This window comes from Benincasa hispida, chromosome 7 (genome assembly GCF_009727055.1).
Source record: "Benincasa hispida cultivar B227 chromosome 7, ASM972705v1, whole genome shotgun sequence".
NCBI classification, from domain to species: Eukaryota; Viridiplantae; Streptophyta; class Magnoliopsida; order Cucurbitales; family Cucurbitaceae; genus Benincasa; species Benincasa hispida.
Window position 1 is genome coordinate 1,415,426 of NC_052355.1, and position 14,843 is coordinate 1,430,268.

The 14,843-nt window shown below is 37.2% G+C and overlaps 1 protein-coding gene across 2 annotated transcripts; it reads left to right on the forward strand.

The window, feature by feature from the left end:
* Positions 1-2,476: 2,476 nt before the first annotated feature.
* On the forward strand, positions 2,477-12,696 carry LOC120081569. Of its 2 annotated transcripts, XM_039036571.1 has the most exons (7): positions 2,477-2,862; positions 3,486-3,532; positions 6,561-6,693; positions 6,828-7,023; positions 11,544-11,673; positions 11,846-12,016; positions 12,112-12,696. In XM_039036571.1, the coding sequence occupies exons 1-7, from the start codon at positions 2,649-2,651 to the stop codon at positions 12,259-12,261; spliced, it is 1,041 nt and encodes a 346-aa protein (XP_038892499.1). In that variant the 5' UTR covers positions 2,477-2,648; the 3' UTR covers positions 12,262-12,696. The 2 variants fall into 2 exon arrangements, with proteins under 2 accessions (XP_038892499.1, XP_038892500.1); XM_039036572.1 differs by lacking the exon at positions 3,486-3,532 and having other exon boundaries at positions 2,660-2,862.
* The last annotated feature ends 2,147 nt before the right edge of the window (positions 12,697-14,843 follow it).

Consider the following 14,843-nt stretch of genomic DNA (forward strand, 5'->3'; position numbering starts at 1 on the left):
TACAAGGGGGTTTTATAGGTGATCATGCAAGAAATTAAAACCAAACACTAGGTAAATTACAAGAAAATAAAGTGAGCACTGAAAAGTTTCCTAAGAAATTCAATCAAGAAAATTACTCAAGGATAGAAATGGATTCAACTTGTTTTTCTATCATTAAACACTAAAACTCATGGTAATCACAAATAAATGTACAATCATTCAATGAAACTAATCATTAAACGTCCCTAATTATCAAACTAGATTGAATCCAATTTGAACTAAATCATTCAACATCATTTTCAACCAAAGTAACCTAGATAACAATTTGAATTTGCGTTAAGTACGTTGAGATGATTATTGTGACAAATGGTATACTAGAAAGCCTAAATCTAACATGCGATTTATCTCATGTGTTAATTAGTTTATGAATGTCAAAACTCAAGGATTAGACTCTTATTAAACACTCACTCCCTAATCATGCTACTAAGTTCATTGTTTATGCAAAGCACTAAATGAACATTGCAAACAAGGAATCATTTATCAAGAATTGTCAAATCTATCTAAATGCTTCAATGTGAAATATAATCAAAACTCAAGAGAGTTTACAACAATCCCATTAAATAAAATTGTGGTTTTCAAGAAAAACAAAGTCTTTCAAGAAAAACTGTCTAAAAATCCTATCCCCAAGTACAAATTAACTTAGCCACTCATTATCATCAAGAATCTTCAATAAAAATAGAGAAATTATAAGAAGAATGAGAGAGAGAAGATGGAGATTGGGGACAGTAGATGAACAGCAATGGGGGTTGAAATCGTGATCATCATTAACCTAAAATTCGTGAGATATTTATAGACATCAACAGAGCATCACAATGCTGAGGAGAGCATAGCTACGCTTTTGTCATAGTGTAAGTCCCCAACGTTACGACGCTAATTGTTACGCTCTTTGGATGATCAAGTGCACACGTGAGATGGAAGTTTCGTCAATGTTTGGAGTGTTGCAATGTTCCCATGTGGCGTCACGACGCTCCAAGAAATAGGTGCTTCTACCTTTCAACATAAAGAAGTAGCATAAAGCGAGGGTTGCTATGATCAGTCAATATGATGCTACTGCCTTCCAGTGTAACTCTACGCTTGGTGAGAGGGTAGCTACGCTCGATAGTGGCATTTTTGTAATTTTTACTTCTTCAATTGATTGATACGTTTGGAGCTCCATTTGAATACTTTTTAATCCCGATTTTTCTCTACAGTTAGTTCCACCTCCTAAATGCTCAAAACCTACAAAAATCATATAATAACTCAATAAAACCAAAGAACGAGCATGGATTAAGCTAGGAAAGATAACTCTTTTTAGGTGTTATCAACGGTATCCATAGTGTTACCAGGATAAGACACCTAACCTTATCCAGATACTATAGACCTTTTAGGTTATTACTTGAACATGATCCACCTATATGTCAACCACATACTTTTCAAGTTACATTAAATAACCTTGAATCTTAGCTTATTAGATTGAGTTATGCAAGTTTAAAAAGTCCAATAAAATAACTCATTAAATAAATAATATGTTTACAATTTACAAACTACGAGCTTAAGGCAAAAAACCCCAACATTAGGAACAATGGAAGAAATAAGAGGGTTTTTTTCCCATTTGATTATTGGGCTTGTTAGGTGGGTTAATGCGTGTGGGTGGGTTGGGTAGCGTGTAATCAGACTAGGGGTACTTGAGTGTTTTTCTAGCTACGGACTAGGGTTATTAAGTGTTTTTTTATCTTAGAAAAATAGTATGGATCACTTAAAATAGGAACCCAATTGAAATTTGACCTAGATTTTGAAAACAAATGATTTTTGCTTTTGCTTAAGTTATCCTCTTGTGACATTACCAAGACTTTTCTCATTTCACATGTACGCTTTTCTCACTCTGCGTGTTCACTTCTTCTCTTTTACGTTTTCTACAACTCTTTTTATTTGAATCTTTCTTTTTCCTTTGTCACCTTCTGTGTTTTTTATTTTTCCTTCTACTCTTCTTCTTCTACTGCTTTTTGCAGTGTTCTTCTTTTTCTTGAGATGAATTAAAGCGAGAGGAAGAAGCGAGAGCAAGACTCTAAATGAAGGAAAAAATCAAAGAAAAAAGTGCATATTTGACGAAGAAGAAACGAGACTTCATGCCCTTGCACATGTTTTAAGGTCAAATGTGTATTTTCACATGTGGCTGACTTGAGCAGAAGACCATTTTTCGTGTTTTTGAACCTTGAGCCATTTTTTATTTGGGTCTCTTAAAGGGGTCATCCGTACAAATTTTTCTTTTATCTTCTTGAAGCGATAAATAGATTGTATTTGAGTTTTTTTTTTTCAAGGCCAACATAATTTTTTTTGTTACCATTCTTTAATAGAAACTTTCTTGATATTTTTACAAATAAAATTTTAAAATTTGCTATTCGTCAAGCCCACCCTTTGAAAATTGGAGCAAATAGCTAAAGTTGGTCCGGACATTCCCTGAAAAATGTTTTCGGCCTGTTGGGCTTCGGACTTGAGCGTTGAGCCTGAGTTTGGACCTGCCATGGGCCAGAGCCGCTCAGTGATGAGACTGCCGGATTACCGTCGGTTATCGCGGCCGTAGGTTTTGTCATCGGAAGATCATCCGCCAAATCAAAACTACACACAGCTAAATGGCAGAGAAAGAAGAACAGATCAATGGCTGCCACCTCAAACCTGTAGCAGAAGCCTCAAAACCGACAGAGAATGTCCCCGAAACCGAATGGAAAACGATGACGCCATGGGAGCAGCACTCTGCTGTCATAAGCATCCCTCGGTTCGATTACAATGCACCGTCTGCGCTTCTTCAACGTTGCCAGTCTGGATTCCTCATTACATGCAGTATCAGTGAGAATCTCTTCTACAATTGTTTGCAGTCTATTTTTTAGTACCGTATTTTTCTTATTCGGTTCTTTCACTGTGCTTTGCAATCGATTGGTCGCTATTTTGATTACCGTCCAAAGAAAAAAGATGCTCGTAAGTTGGTATTTTTGGTTACCGTAGTGCGAATTAACTTCAACTTTCAGGCTTTGTTTACATGGTCCTTTTTATGGGAAAGATTTTAAGGCCCTGAACACTTGCTCTTCCAATAGTGTTCTTTCATTTGGGCTGTGAACTTTCCACTTCATTGGGATGGTTGCCTGGCTAATTTTGTAATCTTTAGAATCTGCCCTTTTGTGATACGGGCCGAATTTTATGGCAGTCTGATCTTTTTTTTAGTAATATATGGTTTCTGATTGGAGAGGAATAATAGAGATTTTAAATATCTTGGTAGTTCTTCGGAGTATGCCCTTTCATTTTCCATTTTTATTTTATTTTTGTATTTTGGTGTGTTTTTCCTCTCCCCTCCTCTTTTAGATGTTCATATCTGAATGATGCCTTTCAAGTCAATTGAGTTAGCATGGAATTTCTTACTTCAAAATAATAAAGAGTGAGAAAATGGACTATAATTCTTTCCTTTGTTTTGTCAGAGAGGGAGAAGAGTGCCACAAAAGAAGCTATCTCCATCCTTGAAAAGGTTATGTTTTTGTACTTTGATTGAATTTGCTACACGTCATGCATTTTAGGCTTCATGGCTTTATGTCTTTATCTAATGAGACTTTCTGAAGTTTAATTGGTGAACTACCGAGTTGAATCTAGGGTGTTTGGAGTACTAATTCTGGCCATTTTTATTTGATCTGGATCCGCTATAATTGCCCTGGAAATGGCCTGAGACTTTATACTTGAATTTAGCAGTCTTAGCACGAGAAACAATTGCTGAAAATTTGATTAAAATTGGGTTTATATATTTTCTATTGCTTGCTTGAGAGCAGTTACAATAGTTATATAAATCATTAGATCTAACACAACCATGAAAGGACTTAGAAATCTAATTAGTTTTTAGAATCCTAGTCACTCTAATATCCTGAAATAATAATAATAATTATTACATAAAATTTTATGACTGAATTGCTTTTGATGTTCAACAAACCTACATATTGGGAACCTGCCGCATGGTCATTATCAAAAAGAGGAGATTTCCTCAACCACTTCTTGGGACAAGCCCATCCCACTTTGTTCAAAGTCCGAAAATCTCTTCTACCGAACTATACTTGCTAAAGGAAAGGCTGTCATAATCAACCTCTTCATCGAAGTCAATGGACGAGGCAACATGTTTCATGAAATTAAGGGTTGACATGGAACAAATCTGACCTTTTCTTAAGATAGTATTATGGTGAGGCCCCCAATCACGATTCAGTATACTTGGAGGGGCAAGAAGGGAAATTTGCCTACAGCAAGTTATTTAGGTGAGGGAGGAAATCACTATAGAATGTTGGGCTGAACGTTGGGTAGTATATATGTAGGCGTAGTACTGTTGATCGTCTTTATGCTTTTTGTTAGCTAAGAAGTTGAATGGGAGAGAGTTTAGCCCTCCTTAATCAATTGGGTATTGTTTTGTATTGTCTTGGGGCACCATCTTCTTCTATGTATCAATATAGTGAGGAGATACCTTACATATTGATATTAGAGTATGTTCATCGCACAACTTGAAAAAATGGCCTTACAACATTTAGATTAACGAATTGATTTGTTTGACCAGGAGATGATGAGCATGTAAGGCCCCAAGTGATAAAAACATATGTGCAAAGGGCAAAAAGGGAAAAGAGGTAGAAAATATTGATATCAGAGTATGTTCATCACACAACTTGAAAAAATGGCCTTACAACATTTAGATTAACGAATGGATTTGTTGGACCAGGAGATGATGAGCATGTAAGGCCCCAAGTGATAAAAACCTATGTGCGAAGCGCAAAAAGGGAAAAGAGGTACAAAATCAGTTAGGGGATCTTTCTGATATTCTCTACCAGCTCGTTCATAGCCTGGTCCAATTTGGGCAACCTCTGGACCTCTTCACGTACCACATCAATGTACGTTCTAACCCTTCAATGCATTTTTTCGAGTCGAATTGTCCCATTTTCTTAGATTTTCCCAGAATACCACTCTGATACTAATGTAAGGACTCCTCCAAGAGAGTCACAATATATTGATAAGATCACAAAATACAAAGTTCACACCAGCTTGAGAGGATGGAGCTTTCTCGTTATGAGATTATCACCAGCTAAATACGAAACATAACATAACCCCAAAAGACATCACTAACCAAATATAAACAACTACTAACAACAGTACAAGCCACTAAGGGGGTGAATTACCACTTCTACCCCTCCTAACATAAGTATTAATGATTGGGGGCCTAACATACAGCTATATCAAATCAGGTAGATTTGGATGGAGAGTAGTCTTATCAGGTCGGGTAGTTTGATAGGAAGAGCATATCTTTGTTTGTGAGAGGAGATTAATGGTATGATAGCACTAGATACCAAGCATCCCTGAATGTGACAGGGGTAATAAGCAAATCGCCTAAAATGTCCACTACCCATTGTTAAAGACTCTTTTCTGAGACCATTTCAAACAATTGAGAATGGTCTTTTTCTGTTATTACCAAGAATCTTCTATTCCTCTCTTTCCTAAAGCCGGTTCCCAACACTTTCTTCCTCATGTTACACTTAAAGGTTGTTTTTGATGTCATGATGTCATGTTTAACATGACTGAGGCACATCATTATTGTGAAAGAGTTGAGGGGTTGATTTATGAGAGGAGAAGCGTGGCAGGGGAGAGGGGGAAAGGCAAGGAGGGTTGAAAGGAGAGTGAAGAATGTGCCATCCTTTTCCGTGTTTTGTTTGCTTCACGATGTGTTTTGTTTTTGTCATGAGTATTTTGTGAGAGGAGAAGCGTGTTGAAAGGAGAGTGAAGAATGCGCCATCCTTTTCCGTGTTTTGTTTGCTTCACGATGTGTTTTGTTTTTGTCATGAGTATTTTGTGAGAGGAGAAGCGTGTTGAAAGGAGAGTGAAGAATGCGCCATCCTTTTCCGTGTTTTGTTTGCTTCACGATGTGTTTTGTTTTTGTCATGAGTATTTTAGGAAGCCTTATCTCTTATTCATTGAGTTTTATGTTGGAATGCATGTTCTGTCTGTCGTTCAAAATACATTAAAAGATAATTGGTTTGAAACTTTTATGTCAAGACTGATGATAAGCTCTTTATTAGCCATAACATTGTTTTTTATTTTTTATTTTTTTAAGAACCAAGAGCATTATTTTCTAGAATGATGATGATTGTTATTATTTTTATTTTAAATCATCATCTACTGCTTCTTTTCTATGAAACTTTTGAATACAGAAACCCTATTGAGGAAGCCGAATTGGAACTTTAATGTCAAGACTGATGACTACTGGATTTTAGGCGCTCTCTCTCCGAAATTCACGATCCAAAAAAGAACAAGTTTTATCATTTAACTGTAACAACGTATCAACACATTAATATTCAAGTATAAGAGTCTTGTACTTGGGTTTTTGTTGTACAGTTCGGATATTTCATTTATCAAGAAAATTGTTTCTTATAAAAAAAAAAAAAAAAAAAAAATCAGTTATAAGAGAAGCTTTGCTCACTCTCATTTTCTTCTGCCCAACAATATTATGTACTTAATTTTTGTTGTGTTTCTTGCAGTATATTCAGTACTTCAGTAGCTCTATGCCAGAAACTTTGACGGTATCTGATGAAAATAAAACTTCTAAAAGGAGGAAAGTTTGTACAGGGGACGTTGATCCCAGAAGTGATGAAGGAGTGGAAAGGAGTACTGGTAAGAATTAATCTGCTGAAGTGATAGTAATAATAACTTTCCGTGGCCAATATACTTTGAAGTTGCAGTTTTTGGTTGTTGTACCTCCACTAATTTCTATTTTGTATTGTTGCATTTGACCTTGATGACATCAGATGAACATGCTGGAACTTCTTTGATTTCTACGAAGAGTGAGGCAAAAGTAGAGAAATGTTCTCCTATTTCACTAGTGAAGTTGACGCGGAGTGGCTTGCTTTTGTTTACTTTTATCAAGAATATCTCTCCTGATACTGTTTATATTGTCAAAGACATAATTCAGTGTCTGGAAGCAGGGACTTTGAAGTCACCCGCGTAAGTAGTTTTCTCATTCATTACCATTTCAATTAAGAATAGGTTGAATAAGCTTACTATTTTTTGCACGTGTTTGACATTTTTTTTTTGCTTGCATTTGCTAGAGAAGTATATAGTCATTAAGGCTTTCATTCGGTACTTCATACTTTTCCAAGTATTTCTTGGAGCAAATAACTTTGGAAATTTCTTGTTTTAATGGTTGTATTATTTTTATCACTACTATTTGCTGATTGTTTTTTCTTAAGAGAGGATAAACATTTTCATTGATGAAATTAAATAAAGAGGTAAAAATTCCAAACACCTAAAGGTGGATTACATGAAAGTTTGCCAGTCGGCCATTAAAGTAGAGAGACTAATGAGTAAAATGGTGTTTACATTTACACCAATACAAAGCATAAAAAAGAATAAAATCTATAATATAATCAAAGGAAGCCACCATTTTTTTACCCATTTGAGTCCAAGCACACTGTTAGGAATCAAAGTAGTATGAGATGTCTTTGTCCCACATTGGTTAGAATGGGATGACCAATGTGGTACTTAAGTGGCTTGGTTCTCCCACCCCAACAGCTAGCTTTTGGGATGTGGTTCTCCAAGGTGCTTAAGTACCTAATAATGGTATCAGAGCCAGTTGTCGACGTTCCGGAGTGGAACCGACGGAGGGTTCTGACCGGGTGTGGCCGAGTGAAGTACCATCGGAGTAGCCGACGAGACGTCGGCTTTCTGGGGATGGGGTATTGTTAGGAACAAGGTAGTATGGGATGTCTTTGTCCCACATTGGTTAGAATGGGATGACCAATGTGGTACTTAAGTGGCTTGTGGTGGTACTTAAGTGGCTTGGCTCTCCCACCCCAATAGCTAGCTTTTGGGATGTGGTTCTCCAAGGTGTGCTTAAGTACCTAACATACACTTCGAGCACCTAGTCTATTGTCCAGTGTTGTGTTGCCTGGTGTCTTGGGCATGCTTGTCCAGGGTGTGTTTGTCTATGGCCGCATGTCCAAATCATCCTTAACCACCTTATATTCATGTCTTGTAAATAGTTTAGCAAGTTGTTTTCATTTCATGTTATTTTCGTTGTACGTGACTCCTCGACTTTTTGATGTGCTAGCTTGCCGGTAGTGAAATTGTGCAAAATGTTCTATAAGGGAACCCATTGGTCAACCCTCGACAAGTATTGTTGTACTTTTTGCAATCAAAGATCTCTTGCAATTTACGGTCTACAATGCTTTCTTTGATGATGTCTTCAATGCTTTCTCTCACGTTTTATAAAGGCCATTTTCTCTCGAAATGTGAGTAGAGGCTAGACCATACAATGAAGTTGTTAGCAACTTTCGATTTTTACATGACTGACTTTCTCATCGGATTAGAGCAATCCCCCTTCCTGAGTTATAAAGTTTGCGACTATGACAAGAGGTATGAGCTTAGCTAGCTCTTTGGCTGGAAAAAGCAATTATCTAAGCCGCAGGCTGAATGACTTACTGCGGTTGAATATCTATGGCTATATCTGAGGGAAGTGCCGACGAAGTGAGATATATTCAAACTCGACTTGAATAACTCGGCTCTTTGGCTGGAAAAGACTGCAATCTTTTTGACAAAAAGCAATTATCTAAGCTGCAGGCTGAATTACTTACTGAGATTGAATATCTATGGCTATATCTGAGGGAAGTGCCGACGAAGTGAGATATATTCAAACTCGACTTGATGGGTTAAAAGAAAAAGTCGGGGAAATTGATGTGTTCAATGCCCGAATGGATGGCCTACCAATAAAAGAATTGACGTTGAGGATCGATTCTTTATAACACAAAGCTAAACGTCCCTGCTAGTTTTGAATGTGGTTATGGTTCCATGAGCTTGTCTCACTATGAGAGCGCTAGTTAGAGATATAGTAGGATTATTAAATAGAATATTGATATGGTTATTTGAAGGAGCATATTAGTAAATAACTAGTAAATTTGTTAGAACTTTTAGTTATAAACAGAGGAAGTGGATTGGGGTAAGATGTGAAGAATGTTTTGGGATTTCCTTTGTTGGGAATTTGGAGAGACTAGCCCTCTCGAAAATCAATGGTATATTGTAGTTTCTTCGTTGATATTGCAATATATATTTTTATCTTTAGTGTTCCTTGTATTTCTTGATTGTTCTTGTTAAGAGGTATCCTAACACTCACACATGGAAGAACGTGTCGAAGATCTAAACAATTTTCAAAGGATCATGTTGAAGTTGTTCAATGATCCGACTGAAGATTTTAGAGCAACGATAAAAGCCATCAAAGATAAGATGATCGATATGAAGACTTAGGTTAATTTGATGATGCACAGAGTGAGAAATCAAACTCCGAATTAGGCATACATCATGCCCAACAAGTTCAAGATCCCGAAGCGCTAAGCTTTCAATAGGAACTATTATGCTAAAGAACTTGAGAACTTCATCTTTGGCATGGAACAATACTTCAAAGCGAGTGGAACTGATTCAGAAGAAACAAGGCTACTTTGGCCTCCATTCATCCCTTTGACGATGCGAACCTATGGTGGAGGTCCAAAGTTAACAACATTCACAATGGTTTATGTACCATCGATACTTGGAGAGATCTTAGGAAAGAACTAAGGGCTTAGTTCTTCCTCGAGAATGTTAAACTCATTGCAAGAAGAAAGTTATAGGAACTCAAACATATAGGAACCATCAAGGACTATGTGAAACAGTCCCAGCTATTATGCTGGACATTCAGGACATATTTGAGAATTTACAATGGTGAACAAGCTCCCCAAAAGAAAATTCAAAAGTGTGGGACTTGATTAGTTCCTCTCAAGAGAGATGAAGATTGATGGCCAAGTGAACTAGTTCCTACCATTAAGGAGCTTGACTTGGACATCTCCTAATTTTAGTAAGTTGACTGGAGTGGGCCTAAAGAATAGGATCATAGTTTCATCTTCTTACCAAGTCAACTTGCTAAAGCTTCCCAACCAGTCCCTCTTTGTAAGAACGTGGTTGGCACATATATAGTGTATAAAATGGGGATTTTCCCTTTGGCCGTATGGTGTGCTTGTGTGCTTATGTTCTAAGGGGCTTTCCTTTGTATCAAGTCTTGAGGATCCATGGGACGAACTAGGCTAAACTAAGAAAACAATTTTTGTGTCCTCTCTACGAAAGGGAGTCTTCTCTACTAAGACAAGGTGAGGGATTTGAGAAATCCCAACACACTTCTCCATCTCTCATCTGAGTCAACATGGAGTTGAGGGATTCCATGAGGGAGAGTCTTCTGTGTGAAAAAGAGTTTAGTGTCACGCCTCATGAAAATGGTCCTTCAAATTGTGCCACAACATGACCCAAGACTCCTTTAGCAAGGCCAAGGAGGAGTCAAGATCCATCAGATGGCATCCTTGAGTCGCCATGCATGGCTCACCCGTGTGCCCGTGTTCCAGGCGCACGCCCATCATAGACACCCAAGACGCCCACATGCCCAGGCATAGGCATGCACAGGCATGCCAAGACACGATATGCCCACATAGGCGCCCCATTGAGCAGCCATGTGTGCAAGGATGCACACAACCATACGTGCAGATGTGCGCAAGGCCGGACACACAACCGTGCGTGCGGCCAAGCGAGTGGCCTTGCCCGATGTGTGCGGCTATGCGCGTGCACGCAGCGAAGGCACACGGCCAAGCACACGCCCTCTGCCCTAGTCGACCGCACCGCCCAACGCCCACACCCACGCCTGCCAACATGCTAGAGCTTTGGAAGATTCTAGAACCTCCTAGACAGTCCCAGCGCCCATGTCTATGTCCGATAAGCAACTGGAAAGCTCGAGGTGCTGCTAGACGTGTCTGGAAGAGCCCAGACAACACCAAAATGTGCCACACTGCTCACCCATGGGCTAGACAGTGCTAGAAGGCCCCAGAGTGCTCGAGAAGGCCTCAGACTAGTATGGAAGCCTCTAGAACGTGCTAGACAAGTCCAAACCCTACAATATCTATCAAGTACTAGAATGTACTAGAAATGTCTAGGGTGGTCAAGATAGGTCTAGAATGTTCTATATAAGGCTTGAATGTACTAAGATACATTGAGAAGGCTCTAGAGAGAGCCATAACCGACCCTCTAAGGGCGGTTTAGAAGCCCCTAAGTCAGTAGGGCTTGTCCATAAATAGCCCAAGTGGGACTCATACTATTTCATGTGATAGTTAGTAGGGCTTGTCCATAGTATGAAAAGATCCATGTACCAAGGTGCCATTATGGACTCGATTTTATGAAATTAGTAGTGTATTTTGAACATAGAGCAACTATGAAATTAGAGTCGAAGAAACCCTATTTCATGAAATTACTTACATTCATTTGTCTGCACGGACAAAATCTCTGATTTTGTTCATTCCTCTCTCCAAAGAAACCAAAGAAACCAAAGAAAGGTTAAGTTGAGAGTAAGCCATGATAACTTCTTTGCACTGTCGAAGGGATAGACCCATAAAAACAGTAGCTTCAAGACAAAATGAAAATGTACAACAATTAGGTAACTGGTTATTTTCTTTGTGCAGTTGGTGCCATCGCATATTCCCCATCCAAGCTACTTGCTGCTTGAATGAAAACGATCTCCACGCGGTTGTGTCAAAGCTTGTTCTTCATTTCATGAAGGATAAAGGAAACATTCTTTCACAGCCTGTAAAGGTAAAGCTTCGTCATTTTCATTAGTGAGTGAAGGTGTTTTCCTGGTTTTTTTCTATCCTTTTCATTAGGCAGTGAAGCTTGGATAATTCATGAGAGATAGATGGCAAGCTCCAGGCCCTTATTTTTCTTTCTTTTCATCGAATTTTTGACATTTATTTACATCTTTATGTAGTTTGCAGTAGGGTACAACAGAAGAGGAATTGAAGAGACTGAGATGAAGAAGACTTCCAAAGATAGTTCTGGTGCTAATGTTATGCTGGGGCGCGATAAATGCTTTAGCATCGTGGCTGCTGCCGTGAAAGATGTGGTCTCGAATGCCATTGTAGATTTGAAATCTCCAGAGGTGAATGGATTACTGTTAATGGCACCTTGGTACATGGATCTTTTCATACTATTTCATGTGATAGTTTTGTTTTGTGCTTATTGATTATCTTACAGCTCTGCATCCTTGTTGAGTTGCTTCCTGTTTCTGGGTTGCCTCTTGAATCATTGGTGGTGGGGGTGTCGGTTCTTCCAAGCAATCTTGTTACTACGAAGCCTCGACTTTGCATCAAAGCTTTGACTTCTGATACCAAGGCAAAGAGTTGAAGGCATAAATCAAAATTTTCAATGGACCAAATATTAGACTGTTAATCTCACGAATGGATAAGGTTGGAAAGCTTCAAGAATTATGGAACAAATGCTAGAGTGAAGATTTTGAAGAAAGAGGACGATTTCCCTCAATCAACTCAATGCAGTCAATATTATTGACAGTTGCACAATCTATCGAACAGATCTTGTTCAAGTAAGGTCGTCAGTAAACATTATTACTTTTAATGGAGATTTGTAATTTATCTTGTTTTGTATATAACTTCAACGGACCATTTCGAGTTGCACAATGCTAGTCCCTAGGATAGATGTTCGACACCTGACAAAAATATTACTCGAGTTTTGCACTTACTTATTGGGGTAACAAATACTTTGGCATAAATTTTAGGGGTTGTATCAATTTAGATCATAAACTTATATAAGTGAATTGATTTAGATTATTTGTTAATGATCTGTACTATTTCAATTAATTCCATTTGTAGTCAACTCAGAATTATCTAATAAACAAAATTATTATTTTAAAAAATTCATCAAAATAGAAAAAAAAAGATATAATACTTTCTAATTATGTGTAGACAAATAGAGGATATAAATATGAAAACTTGTCACCATTCATTTGGTTTATGCATCTTTCTAATTTACACTTAATAGTATTGATCAACTTTTATTTTTTGACAAAGCTTGCACTGACTTATCGCACTTAGGTGCATAGTGCGTGGTTTTCTCTTCCTCAGCTTCAATCTTTTAGTGTTCATGATGAACCAGTCTTAATCATGTTTGTTGAGTCCCTGTTTAATGTTTGGCCTTCCAAGCACCCACTCGAAATAGGAAGGGCGCACTACCACGAGTGAAAGAGCTCTTAACTATTCTGAACTTCATTTGTGAAGGAACTGGACTTTTGATGAGCTAGTCCTTTTTTATTCACCGCTTTACTAAAAAATGAGCTTTGCTCCTTTGGGTTCCCAGTGCTGAATTGAGTAGTGGGATCTCCTGCCTCTTGTACCAATTTCTCCAAACACATTACTAATTCTCCTAGCGTAGATCTACTTGTTAGTAGATCAATATTAGTATTGTTCCGATAGACAACTCCTTACATGTGTGAAAGTAATGCATTAATGGTTTTAAAATATAATTTCAATGGAATGTCTAAAAATTTATTTATCAATGGAAGTTTATAATTTAAATTGATAAAATTATTAATTTGAGGTTTTTATTGATACAATTTCAGAGTCAACAATATACGATAGGAATTCAAATCTCTAGTCTCTTGATCATGAATATATACTATTTACCACTTTTAGCTATGTACTATGTTCATGTTAGCATTGGATTTTAATTGATATAATTTGATTGAACAAGACATCATCCATTGGAGAAGGGAAACGTTCCATTTATGGAAGTACGTTGTTTATTTTTGTAATTCAATTAGTGGATTCTATAATAATGGAATTCAAGTAATGACTAAAGTACGTAGTGGAAGAATCTTGTCATGTTTTTTATGAATATTTCCACGAGGAACATCAATTCTTGTTTTGTCATTGCCTTGGTTTCATCGCTAGAGCGTCTCCCGAAAACTTAAAACTTCATTTGATAATCTTTTTGTTTTTGAAAATTAAGTCTATAAACACTAATCTATCTTTCAATTTCTTTATTTGTTATCTACTTTTTATCAATGGTTTAAAAAATGAAGCCAAATTTTAAAACTAAAAAAAATAGCTTTTAAAAACTTATTTTTGTTTTTAGAATTTAGCTAAGAATTCAATCATAGTACTTATGAAATATGCAAACCATTGTAAGAAATGAGAGAAAATATGTTTAATTTTCAAAAAAAAAATTAAAAAAAAAGATAGTTACTAAACGAGATCTAAAATTCTTCAATATCAAATTGGAAACAAGTCAGAGGGAGAGTTGGAAGAACGATTACCTTATTATCAAGAACTAAGAGAGAAAAGAGAACTCGTTTGCAAACAAGTATGTACTTGACAAAAAGCTTAAAGGAACACAGAATTTTATTCCCTTTTTTTTTAAAATAACTTTCCTTTTCCGTCTTGCCTGCTCCCGCCACCCGCCTCCACTGTGGTTGCCGTCGTCGAGGAGCATGCACCATCGTCGCCATAGGTGAAAACCTCGAGTGAAAGGTCATCCTAATTTTTAATTTATTTATTTTTTATATCCATGAATGTTCAGACCAGTTTACGTGCACGTGGATTAATCTACGATGTTAAGAAATTGTAACATTACGAGTATCAAACACCTTTCAACATTTGGGTGTCAGTAGTAATTCTTAATTCATAAATTCAAATGTATTATTAAAACCACGAACCTCAATTGATCTACATTTAAACTTGTTACCTTTTAGAGGGTTGAGTGGTGCCGAAGATCTCTGGTTTTGATTGTTTACAAAGTCACATAGATGAAAATCATTCCCACTTTGAACGAAAGCAACAATTGGTAAGATACTTGGAAGGACAAAACTTCCATAAAATTAGAACCATCATTGACAATATGACTCGAACAACTTCTTAGGTATATTTCGGAACGAAAACAGTATTTCTTCGATGTATACTTAATTACTTATGTCC